Source organism: Siniperca chuatsi, linkage group LG19 (assembly GCF_020085105.1).
Source record: "Siniperca chuatsi isolate FFG_IHB_CAS linkage group LG19, ASM2008510v1, whole genome shotgun sequence".
NCBI classification, from domain to species: Eukaryota; Metazoa; Chordata; class Actinopteri; order Centrarchiformes; family Sinipercidae; genus Siniperca; species Siniperca chuatsi.
In genome coordinates, this window is record NC_058060.1 from 23548867 (window position 1) to 23562267 (window position 13401).

Here is a 13401-nt window from a genome sequence, read left to right on the forward strand (position 1 = left end):
CTTCTAAAGCTATTTCATAGAAATAAAGTCAATCCTTGTTTCTGCAGCTCCGGTCCGTCAAGTCGACATTCAGCAGGTGGAAAACAGGATCACCTGCAGCTCAGAGGGGATCTACCCTGAGCCTGAGCTCACCTGGTCCACCAGCCCTCCGTCCAACGTGACCTTCAAGAACACAACCACAGTCCAGCAGACTGAACAGCAGATTTACAACATCAGTAGTTCTCTGATACTTTCAGATAATGTTACTGATCTGGTCTACAGCTGCACCGTCAGCACTCGCAGAAACAGGAGGACAGCCACTTTGTTTAAACCAAGTAAGTGTTTCTAAGAAGACCTGCAGGTACTGTGGAACTAATGTGGTGGGACAGGCTGCCTCAAACAGCTGCTATGATGTGTATCGTCAAAATTAGTTATTATAAAAATAGATAATGTTGATAATTTATCAGAATCTGGAACCAGATGTGCATCAAAATATTATTTTTTAACTTTTTTGTTTTATCATTTCAGCTTCTCTCAGTGTTTCAGACTCTGAAACAACAACAATCCCCTGCACTTCCTCAAACACTCCCCTAACGGGCTTCATCTGGAGATTCAACCACAGTCAGATCATCCTGAACCAGACCAGGGCCGACGTCCCCCACACAGTCTCAGAGGAGTGGAGGCAGCAGGTGAAGGGTGTGTCTGAGTCAGGCAGCCTCACGCTACAGGACTTGTCTTTGAATCAGGAGGGAATATACACCTGTGAACTCAGTAATGCTGAGGAGACAAACATAACCAGCACCATTCTGAGGATAGAGAAAAGTCAAGGTAAGGTAGCAGAAGTTAAGAACTCTTAGTTCATATGAGCGAGAACTATTATCTGTAATATCTGTATGACCTGCATAAATCAAAACATCACGAAGCATTCAGGGACCTTTGTTGCGTCATCTCTCTCTCTCCCGTGTTTCCTGTCTGGATCTCTACTATCAACTGTTCATGACTTTAGAAAGTAAACAAATTAGAAACAAAATAGGAAAACTCACTTGGGTTCTTGAAATACAGTCTTTGTAGAGAGTTACTTCATTGTGATACTGTGGTAGTTTTGGTGTTGACACTTCCTGTTTTATTTTGTAGTAGTCTCCTTCCCTTGTGTGTCTTGTGTTTTTACTTCCTGTCTTTGTTTTCCCTCCAGTTTTGATTGTTGGTCCTCCCTTGATTGTTTGCACCTGTGTCTCGTTGTCTCACCTCCCCTTGGGTATTTAGTCTTGGTCTTTTCTTTGTTCTGTGTCGGATCATTGTTGTACACATGGTGTTGTTCCTTGCCAAGCCATGTGATTGTGTTATCTTGGATTCTTTGTTCTCCTGTCTATTTTGGATTTTGGATTTTGTCTGCTCATTACCTGTCTGCTCACCTCTGCCTGTTCTTGCCTACATTCCACCCAACAATAAACACGGTAGTCATCCAGCTACTTCCGCTTCCTCGTCATCTGCTTTTGGGTCCACATACCTCCATACACCTCCCCGTTACGACAGATACTGTTGTTGTGAAAGTTTGGTTGGTGGACAGTTCAATTAACTGACTCCTTTTCTATTTCAGGGAGTTCAACCAGTGTTGGAGGCATTATAGGCGGGGTGGCTGGAGCCATTTTGGTCATAGCAGCAGTAGTAATATACTATAAATATATAAAAAACAGGTAAAACGACATTCTGCCTTCACTAATTTTTTTTTATGTTTGCATAGACGGGTTTCCCGTTTACAAACCATCCAGGATGCACACGCAGCAGGGGGGTAGGAAGTTCATATAGACACAATGTCATGATAGTTCATGGACATTTTCACTATTTAGAAATAAAGCAAATTGATGGAAACCATTCAAAATACTGTTTAAAGCTACATTTGTATGCAACACCTGTTCTTGCCTCTGTCAGTCTGGCTAGCTAACGCCACACATGGAATTCCAGTGAGAAAAGGCAGCTAGTAGCAATGCTAACCGAGACTATACACAAAGTTAGCTCTACAGGTAGAAAGAAATGAACTGTCAGTGTCCCAAAACGTCAACGGGCGGCTCTTAAGCACAGAAGCCGCTAAGTAACGTAGCATATACTGTACAAAGTTCCTGATGTTTACCTGCTGCAGGCTGGAAGCACAGAACCTCCTTCACTGTATATTTTATACATAATTGCAGCAGGTGTGAAAATCCTGCTTTTACTCCAAATATACCAGACACTGGATATTTGCCAGATGTGTTACATTAGTGCAAAAACTCCTTATCTGCCGGCAGTGCACACAGACAAAGCATCACTCATAACAAACTGGGTCAATATGGATCAGTTATGTAAGTTCAGTAGGCTTTCTCTGCACACAGGACACAGTCTGAACATCAGGCTTTTCCCCACATTTCAGCACCAACATTGGTCCACAAACATTACAGAGAGCGCTAAAGACACAGTTCAGGCATTAGCTGATGGAGGCGTGCACACACAGACCTTTCCAAAATCACAAAAAGAGACACCTGTACAATCAGCGTAATGAAGAGAAGGATTTTCCATCCAAAGCCATCAGTCTGCACCTTTATCAGCTGTCACAGAGTCGCTCACTGAAACTCAAACACACGTCAAACTGATCACCAAAGCATTGATCAGTCCGACAAACGTACAGACAATTCATTTAAACACACAAAAACAGTGTCAGCTGCTTTGCTGTAAAACCAGGTTCTGTGTAAAACTATCCAAAACCTTTGAGTACTTGGCACCATAACAAAGTACTTCACAACAAGAGAAATAAAATACCACAGTGAATGAGGAAAAAAAAAAAGAAATAAAATACATAAAATACACAAAAGCAATAAAATAAACAGCCAGTTCAGGTAAAATCTGGATCTGCTTTCAGATAAAAATGTGTTTTGAGAAGAGACTTAAAGACACTTACTGAGACAATCTAATTTCTTCGGGCAAGTTGTTCCAGAGCCTCGGGGCCCTGACAGGAAAAGCTCTGTCCCCCTTAGTTTTCAACCTGGACTCAGGCAACAGGAGGTTTCCTTCTTGGAATCATCAAGATGTGATTTGTGTAGTTTAAGGCACAAAAACATCTCCCGATGTCGATGTCCTCATAAGCTCTCAGTCACTCTGGTGTGTTTACCTCCTCACTGATAATGTCGCTCTGAAACCCATCTTTTGATCATGTTGTCTTTTGGACATCTCAGGTCAACAAGACAACAGACAGTCATCTAACAATGATGGAACACAACAGTAAGTAAATCATCTGTATTAAAATGCACTGCTGCACTGTATAAACTACAGTATGTGATTACCCTGTTATGAGTATGGCATGTTGTAATTTATTTAATTAATCAACCAATTAAACCTGTCTCCTCAGTTAAAATCTAGCTTGTAATTAACTGCTGTCTTAGCTAAAAAAAGTGTGACTGTCAGACCAACTGGAAGCAGAGTTGAACAAAATGCGTGATACTGAAGATTAAAGATGTTTTGGAGTTTTATCTATGTGTTTTGGTGCTAAAATTTTATTTTAATTTGTCTGCAGGGAAATGGAACTTGAAATGCTTGGAAATGGAGGAATAAATGGAGCAACACCTCGTCAGAATGATGGAAACCAAACAGTCACCTCTCTGCTTCGGGGAAATCAAGACTCAAATGCACAAGAAGTGGAAGCAGAAATATCTGGAGACAGTTGAAACTCTGCACTGAGGACTGAAGGATGACATGATGCAGTAATGTACTCTCTGAGTGAACATGTAAACTTTTGGTCTTCCAGCATCTCAGGGAAGGATGATCTTTCAAATGTGGTTTCTTCTTCACTGGAAACTTGAAGTTAACAAAATTAAATAAATTTTTAAAAACAGCAAAGCCAAAATAGACCAGTATTAAGTTGGTAGATGAAATAATTTGAAGTTTGGGAACTGTCATATTGGGGAAAGCCTCGTGAACTAGACCTTCAATTCTGTGTTGGAGACATTTGGCTAACACATCCTTCACAGGCTGATTAATGAAGGACAAGGACACTTTGCACTGCGCTGCCTCTACGCTACAATACGCTTTGCAGGGATGTTTTTGGGAGACTCTGGCTGATGAAGTACAGCATGCTGTTGCAGCTCTGCCTCATGTCCTGATGTTCCACTAATATTAAAAACAGACTCAGAGAGACTGTTGGACTGGAACAGAGGCAGCTCTGGTTTGTCTGTAAAAAGCACAAGTTAGATAAGTAGATGGTAAACTTATCAGCCACAGACTTAATGTTTGGAGCTTTGCTACCAGCTGGTGGTTATTTATGATCGAGTGGTTTACTACGGTGCTAAGAAATAGAAATATAAGCTGGGATGGGGTTATGCATAACACACACTTACTGTTGGTTATTTACCATGTGAGATTTCTGTATTTGTGTCTTTCCTCACTGGTTTGAAGTAAAAAGGTGATGTCACATATTTCAGTGGACCAATCAGAGTTGAGCAGCATTTGAATCAAGTTTTTAAACTCTTTATAAATAACTAAGAACGTTTTTTCTTACAAACTTTAACTGTGTTGCTTATTTAGTCGTGAATATTTAATGTTATAGAGAAATGCTGAAGTTTTCAGGGGCTTTAAAGGATCAGCGTGACATTTAGGGACATACACTTTGTCGTTTACTCTCTTTCGGTTTAAGAGAACATCAGTGCCACATTTTCAGTCACACATTTTTCATTTGCAAATAACTGAAGTGAAATAGCAGAACTTCAGAAAGCTGAGAATTGAGCTTGGCTAAAGTTGGCAAATGAGTTACAGAAGAGTTTCTGCCATTGTTTCAATTTTGTTGTTTGTTTGGTCGTTTTAAGAATATTTGAATTTGTGTTTTACCGTAGGAGCAGCTTTGTGTTTCTACTTTTTAGGAGTCAACAGTTCATTACCATTTTTAATGAGCTTTTACTGTAATATTTTATTATTTTACTTCAATAAAAATCTATTTTGAAGTCTATTTATTTGGTAAAGATCATGCTGTTGGTGTTGGGTGAAAACCTCATATCTCCACACAGATTTTAGATGATGGCAGTGCATTACTGGTTTTATCCACAAGGGTTTGAAATGGTTTCATATGTGCTGAAAAGAATGAGCACGTTTTTCAAACCATAAACTATTTTATTGGTCAGATGAAGTAAAAACTTGTTATGAGCTCTGCACACAACTGATATGTAAGAATGCTCCATAGTGACTAAGTCTAACTTTTACTCTGAGTGCATTTTAAAAACAAACAGTACTTCAGCTGATGTATATTGTGTTTGATATGATAGAAATCTGTCCACACGTAGACTGCAGGTCAAATCTGTTCATGTCACAACATGTTATCACCCCTTGAAGAAGTTTTACTCAAGTAAAAGTAAAATGACTTGTGTGAAATTGTACTCAAATGAACCTTTATCTATCGTGCTTAAATCTGTCAGTTTTAGTCAAGGAATATCTCCTCTCGGTCCGCTAGCTGTCCGTTCAGTGTGTGCGCTGATAAAAAATCTGGTGTTTGTACACAGCCCCGGCTCTGTAAATGGGAAATAAACATAGCGTCTCAGACCGGGCCACACAACACTAGTCCAGCCATGATTTGTGTGCCAGGTAACATTACTTGTCCACGGACTTTCTGGCTTGCCAAGATCTGCTGTTGTTGTGATGTTAGCTACAGTAGCCGGAGAGTTGTGAGTATCGCTGTCTGGAGCTGCTGTGCTGCTCTGGGATACCGTCTCGTCCTCTCTGGCTGTTAGCTTCGCAGCAGCAACTGTAGCGACAGTTTGCTAACCCACAGCCTAGCTAACGTTAGTTACATTACTCGCTGTGTCGATGTTCGCGCTCTCACGTGGTATTTGTCATGTTATTGGATTTCTCCAGAATCGCACACCCCACCTTTATGATGTCTAGAAGTAATTATTTAAGTGTGAATATCTGTCGACAATTATCAGACCTTACCAAAAACAATTTCCCACCCTTAATTGATAAGCTCAAATTGGACCTGGAAAGGTGGAATAGTTTGCATATAACCATTGCTGGGAGGGTAAATTGCACTAAAATAAATGTGTTTCCACACTTTTTGTATCCTTTCCAATGTCTGCAAGCCTTTTTACCCACATCCTTTTTTCACACAATAAACAAACTAATTTCCCTTTTTTCTATGGAAAGGCAACCCCCCCAGGATCAGGAGTGAGTTTTTACAAAGGCACAGATCTGTAGGTGGACTGGCGCTTCCTAATTTAAGAACACACGCAACTATGTTGCCTAGCAACACAGTGCTTAATGACATTCTCATTTAGAAAGAGTTACAATGATCAGTGAGTTTGTTGTTGTACTCACCTCTCTGCCCCACTGCAACCAGTCCACTCTGCCCCACTGTCCCACTGCAACCAGTCCACTCTGCCCCTCTGTCCCACTGCAACCAGTCCACTCTGCCCCTCTGCAACCAGTCCACTCTGTCCCACTGCAACCAGTCCACTCTGCTCCTCTGTCCCACTGCAACCAGTCCACTCTGTCCCACTGCAACCAGTCCACTCTGCTCCTCTGCCCCACTGCAACCAGTCCACTCTGCCCTTCTGTCCCACTGCAACCAGTCCACTCTGCTCCTCTGCCCCACTGCAACCAGTCCACTCTGTCCCACTGCAACCAGTCCACTCTGCCCTTCTGTCCCACTGCAACCAGTCCACTCTGTCCCACTGCAACCAGTCCACTCTGTCCCACTGCAACCAGTCCACTCTGTCCTACTGTCCCACTGCAACCAGTCCACTCTGCTCCTCTGTCCCACTGCAACCAGTCCACTCTGTCCCACTGCAACCAGTCCACTCTGCCCCTCTGCCCCACTGCAACCAGCCCCCTCTGTCCCACTGCAACCAGTCCACTCTGTCCTACTGTCCCACTGCAACCAGCCCACTCTGCCCCTCTGTCCCACTGCAACCAGTCCACTCTGCCCTTCAGTTGAATGAGGCTCTGCAGTCACGATGTGACAGGGGTTAACAGTCCAAATCAGCAGAAAGGCCTCACACACCTCACTGAAGGTAGAAGTTCCTCAGTGAACGTAGAAGTGACTCTTCTGTTTCAGGAGTCCAGCTAATCTCACTGGTATTATTATCATTATAATAATTATCATCATTATTATTATTATTATCATTATTATTATCATTATTGTTATTATCATTATACAGGTGTGGACTCACAGCATGAGCAGACCTGGTGCTGTACTATAGATGGAAATAATGCAACAGAAGACACTCAAAGCCCAAGAGCAGCATTTAGTCTAAGATTAGGCTACACATCAAAAATAAAACCTCATATCCTCCACCAAGACTGGACAGCAGATGGAGTCAGAGACTCTTTCTGCTCTGTTGCCTCTGTTAACCTCTTCTGTATCTGTGTCAATCAGATAGAAGAAAGGGAAGCATTTGTTTTTCCTGATTCCAGCATGATTGTTGTGCCTTTATCTTCTGATCCAGAAACTAGTATTCTGGTTATATAGAGGAGATACCTCCTCTGCAGCTATATAGGTCTGTATACAGTCTGTGGTACAGACTGAATGCTGAAGTCAGTGCAGATGAAGTTAGAGACAATAAACAGATAATGTTACTTTTTCTAATGTGTGTCTTGGAGAATTACTCTTCCATTAAATAATTAAAGTGACTAAAGAAGACTAAAGTGCTGCAGTCCTGCTGCATCCAACTGAGACGTTTAACCAAAATCAGGCCGTTCCTTTCCTCTGCAGATCTAGAAAAAGCTTTTCTCTCCTCCAGACTTCACTATCACAACGCACTTTATTCTGGCATCAGCAGGCAAAACATCCAAAGACGACAACTTGCACAAAACGCTACTGCCGGGCTTTTAACACGTTCTAAGAGAAGTGACCACATCGTCGTTTTTAAAGCTTCCTGCATAAGCCAGTGCCCCACTTTGCTCCACCCAAAAACAGGAAACTGAATTAATGACATGGAACAACCTATGAAGCAGGGCAGGGTGTCACAGGAGCCAAGTATTTCAAACATTTCCCAAATGGCTGAATCATGATTTCCACAGATTGAGTTGGATACAATACAAAGATTTTCAGATAACTAGTGAGACCAGTGGGTCGGCCTTGGTGGGCCAGTCACTACCACTGTGGATTTACATTCTGTCCAGTACATTAAACAGTGTACACAGAGGAAGTTTAACATGAGAACGGCTGGGATCAAGTACGTTGTGGTGGTTCTGACCTTTCTGCTGAGTCTCGCAAGAGGAGGTGAGTGAGGCGTTCACAGCCCGTCTGATCTTATTCCAGTCTAAATAGAAATCACAGACATGTTTAAACTTAGTACATTGTGTTGTAAGCAAACAAAGAAAACTACAACAACAAGAATATCAATTAAAGCTAAATAAATAGCAGGACTGGGCTGCATGTCAGTGATTGTCGGGTCCAGCCATGGGATTTAAATTTTGGTGGTGGGAAAAGACTTTTGTGGATCATTGATTGAGCCTTTAATAAAACAGACTGGAAACAACAATGAAAGTTATGGTACTACCACTAAACGCATAGTTTAACAACTAAATTACATCTGGTACTACTACTAGTTACAATAATAATTACATGCAGTCCTGCTATTTATTTTTGTTTTGTTGTAGTTCTTTGTTTGCTTACAACACAATGTAGCATTGTTTAGGGTACTCAATAAATAATTCTCTTTGCTATTTATTGTTAATACAACTTTGTATTTTTGATGCAGGTCTCTCAATAAGAGGCAAATAAATACTTGTGTTAGTGAATATGAATAAATATGGTCCAAAACATTAATAATCAGCTCACTTGGATTCACTTGCCATTTTACCTGAACTGAACTTTGATGGGCGTCTCCTTACCTGATGTTGCAGATGCTGAGGTCTCCTGTGTTTTCATGGAGAGCTGCATCTTACCGTGCAGCTTCCCATTCGAAACTGATCTAGTCATCCACTGGATTCAGGTGACAGCAGGAGACACTCGTGTCCACTCCTACTACCACAACCAAGACCAGCTCGCACACCAGGACCAGCGCTTCAGAGGCAGGACATCACTGTTCAGGGACCAGATCTCCAGAGGAAACGCCTCGCTCCAGCTGACAGGGGTGGAGGTTCGAGACCAGGGCAGATACAAGTGCTACACCAGCACCGAGACTGGCAACAAGGAGTCCTTTATTAACCTAAAGGTGGACGGTAAGAGAAACACACAGAAAACACAAGCAAACACAAAAAAGAAAACATTTAACAGGTGTGTGTTTTCTGCACTCAGTGGCCAGTTTATTAGGTACACCTAGTTAAAACTAATGCAGTCTGATCCATCAGTCCTGCAGTAAATCCTCCTTCATGAAGGTTATGATGTTCAGTTTCTGTTGAAACTGTCAGACGTGCTGCTGTTGAGTTGTGTTCTACAGAGAGGTGTTTGTTATTTAGCCTGCCCTCACTGATAGAAATGGGTGAACAAAATAATAGAAACTTGAATATATTTTCTTTATTTTATCTTGTTAACACAAAACAGATTTGGGAAACAGTTTTGAGAAACTTACAATTTTGATTGCAAATCAGCCAAAAATGTCTGAAACAAAAACACTTGATCATTTTATATATAAATATCTGGGGGGTTTTTAAAGAGAAGAAGAACTGTGGCACTTGAGCATGAGCAGTGATACACACTGAAACAAGGGAAAGCTTATGGAGCCCAGCAGATGTACATTTGCACCACAGTTAACTGTTATTTCACACATTAGCTCTTCTAAAGCTATTTCATAGAAATAAAGTCAATCCTTGTTTCTGCAGCTCCAGTCGTTGGAGTCGACATTCAGCAGGTGGAAAACAGGATCACCTGCAGCTCAGAGGGGATCTACCCTGAGCCTGAGCTCACCTGGTCCACCAGCCCTCCGTCCAACGTGACCCTCCAGGACAAACCCACAGTCCAGCAGACTGAACAGCAGCTTTACAGCATCAGTAGTTCTCTGATACCTTCAGACAGTGTTACTGATCTGGTCTACAGCTGCACCGTCAGCACTCGCAGAAACAGGAGGAGAGCCACTTTGTTTAAACCAAGTAAGTGTTTCTAAGACCTGCAGGTACTGTGGAACTAATGTGGTGGGTCAGGCTGCCTTAAACAGCTGCTATGATGTGTATCGTCAAAATTAGTTATTATAAAAAATAGATAATGTTGATAATTTATCAGAATCTGGAACCAGATGTGCATCAAAATATTATTTTTTTACTTTTTTGTTTTATCATTTCAGCTTCTCTCAGTGTTTCAGACTCTGAAACAACAACAATCCTCTGCACTTCCTCAAACACTCCTCTAACGGGCTTCATCTGGAGATTCAACCACAGTCAGATCATCCTGAACCAGACCAGGACCGACGTCCCCTACACAGTCTCAGAGGAGTGGAGGCAGCAGGTGAAGGGTGTGTCTGAGTCAGGCAGCCTCACGCTACAGGACTTGTCTTTGAATCAGGAGGGAATATACACCTGTGAACTCAGTAATGCTGAGGAGACAAACATAACCAGCACCATTCTGAGGATAGAGAAAAGTCAAGGTAATGTAGCAGAAGTTAAGAACTCTTAGTTTATATGAGCGAGAACTATTATCTGTAATATCTGTATGACCTGCATAAATCAAAACATCACGAGGCATTCAGGGACCTTTGTTGCGTCATCTCTCTCTCTCCCGTGTTTCCTGTCTGGATCTCTACTATCAACTGTTCATGACTTTAGAAAGTAAACAAATTAGAAACAAAATAGGAAAACTCACTTGGGTTCTTGAAATACAGTCTTTGTAGAGAGTTACTTCATTGTGATACTGTTGTTGTGAAAGTTTGTTTGGTGGACAGTTCAATTAACTGACTCCTTTTCTATTTCAGGGAGTTCAACCAGTATTGGAGCCATTATAGGCGGGGTGGTTGTGGCCATTTTGGTCATAGCAGCAGTAGTAATATACTATAAATATATAAAAAAAAACAGGTAAAACGACATTCTGCCTTCACTATTTTTTTTTGTATGTTTGCATAGACGGGTTTCCCGTTTACAAACCATCCAGGATGCACACGCAGCAGGGGGGTAGGAAGTTCATATAGACACAATGTCATGATAGTTCATGGACATTTTCACTATTTAGAAATAAAGCAAATTGATGGAAACCATTCAAAATACAATTTAAAGCTACATTTGTATGCAACACCTGTTCTTGCCTCTGTCAGTCTGGCTAGCTAACGCCACACATGGAATTCCAGTGAGAAAAGGCAGCTAAGTAGCAATGCTAACCGAGACTATACACAAAGTTAGCTCTACAGGTAGAAAGAAATGAACCGTCAGTGTCCCAAAACGTCAACGGGCAGCTCTTAAGCACATTTGCCTGCAGTGGAGTGGAACTTAAAGAACTTGGAAATGGAGGTAGAAATGGAGCAACACGTCCTCAGAATGAAGAAATCCAAACAGACCCCTCTGCTTCTGGGAAATTAAGACTCAAATGCACAAGAAGGGGAAGCAGAAATATCTGGAGACGGTTGAAACTCTGCACTGAAGGATTACATGATGCAGTAATGTACTCTCTGAGTGAACATGTAAACTTTTGGTCTTCCAGCATCTCAGGGAAGGATGATCTTTCAATTGTGGTTTGTCGCTGGAAGCCACAAGTTAACAAAATAAATAAAATAAAAACAGTAAAGCCAAGACAGACCAGTATTAAGTTGGTAGCTGAAATAATTTGACGTTTGGGAACTGTCATATAATGTGGAAAGCCTTGTGAACATGGCAAGTTCTGTGTTGGAGACATTTGGCTAACACATCCTTCACAGGCTGATTAATTATGGACAAGGACACTTTGCACTGCACCTACACTATGATATGTTTTGTAGGGATGTTTCTGCAAGACTCCAGCTGATGAAGTACAGCTGTTCCAGTTCTGCCTTATGTCCTGATGCTCCAATCTGTTGTAGATTGTCAAGCAGGGGAACCAGGAAAGCAGGAGTAGGACCCAAAGGCAGACACTGAGGCTGAGCAGGTGCATTTAAATACATTTTAATGGTAAGGAAGACTTACACAGGAAACAGGTGGGCAATGGTCAAAACCAGGGAATCAGTCCAACAAGGTAACCAAATCCAACAGGGAGCAGGCAAAGTACAAAGTCTAAAATCCAGGCAGGGTCCAAGAAAAAACAGAAGAACACCAATAGAAATCACAGGTAACAGAAGGCCGGGACACTTGACACAGGGACAATGACAAACTGACACAAAAAACAAACAAACAAGGAAAGCACACAGACTAAATACTCTCAGGTGAGAGGCGATAACTAGGCACAGGTGCAACTAATTAGGGCGGGGCAAACAATCAAAACTGGAGGGAAAAGCAAACAAAGACAAGAAGTAAAACAACAAGACATATGAGGGGAGGAGAATATTTCAAAATAAAACAGGAAGTAACAGGACAAAAACCCAAAACCATGACACACGTGAGTAAATGGTAAAGAAAAGTAATATTAAAAACAGACTCACAGAGACTGTTGGACTGGAACAGAGGCAGCTTCTGGTTTGTCTGTAAAAAGCACAAGTAAGATAAGTAGATGGTAAACTTATCAGCCACAGATTTAATGTTTGGAGATTTGCTACCAGCTGGTGGTTATTTACGATTTTTACGAAAACTTAAAAACATCAATTGTGGGCTAAATACTGAATATTGTCACAGCTAAAAAAGCTAAAATGCTACTTTAAAGGTCTGAAATAGTTTTTTCTCAACCACCTTCTTACTGTTGGTGATGGGGTTCTACATGATTTTTCTGTTAACGTTCAAACTGTTTTTGTTATTTCACATGTGAGATTTCTGTATTCGTGTTTTTGTTTTGCCTTTTCTCACTGGTTTGAAGTGAAAAGGTGATGTCACACATTTCTGTGGACCAATCAGAGTTTAGCAACATTTGAATCAAAATCTGTTGACAGTTGGTGGGCTGTTTGTTTGAGTTTTTGATATTATCTATAAAGAGTTTAACTAATTAAGAAAGAAAGTTTTTCCTATGAACTCTAACTTTGTTGCTTATTTAGTCATGAATACTTAATGTTATAGATAAGTACTTAAAGGGAAAACTTTACATTTTTCAACCTGAGTGAGAGCACTGCAACCGGCAGCCACAAAACGGCTGCAATATAATCGTTCTGGGAAATTGCGCACCGTCAAAGTACGTCCACTAAAAGTGCTTATTTTTGCCACTGGGAGGCTCAGATTGTTATTATAAGTGTCAGATAATATTATGGAAAGGACCCCACAGAGATAGACATTTTTGCTAAAGAGCAAGATCCTTTTTGTTTAACCAGAAACAGCCGTTTTATCGTTTTCATCAAAGCCACCAGACTCCATTGAGAATTAATGTTGTAAATAACTGAAGTGAAATAGCAGAAGTTAAAAAAGCTGAAATTTATGCTTGGAAAAAGTTGGCAA

General features: G+C 41.2%; 1 protein-coding gene and 1 long non-coding RNA gene across 3 annotated transcripts in view; both read left to right on the forward strand.

Annotated features, from left to right (window-relative positions):
• The window catches only part of LOC122866379 (hemicentin-2-like), a 480239-nt gene that overhangs the window by 24990 nt on the left and 441848 nt on the right, over window positions 1–13401 (forward strand). The window contains exons 7-11 of one of the 2 annotated variants that reach the window (XM_044175983.1): window positions 508–807; window positions 8836–9153; window positions 9754–10020; window positions 10212–10511; window positions 10836–11215. In XM_044175983.1, coding sequence (XP_044031918.1) covers window positions 508–807; window positions 8836–9153; window positions 9754–10020; window positions 10212–10511; window positions 10836–10939 — 1289 coding nt within the window. In that variant the 3' untranslated portion in view covers window positions 10940–11215. Of the gene's footprint in view, window positions 1–507; window positions 808–8835; window positions 9154–9753; window positions 10021–10211; window positions 10512–10835; window positions 11216–13401 lie in introns of those variants that run through there. The other variant, XM_044175982.1, reaches the window with a different exon arrangement.
• Window positions 2875–4945, forward strand: LOC122866413. Its single transcript, XR_006375692.1, has 2 exons — window positions 2875–3228; window positions 3521–4945. It is a non-coding gene; the product is annotated as an uncharacterized LOC122866413 (long non-coding RNA).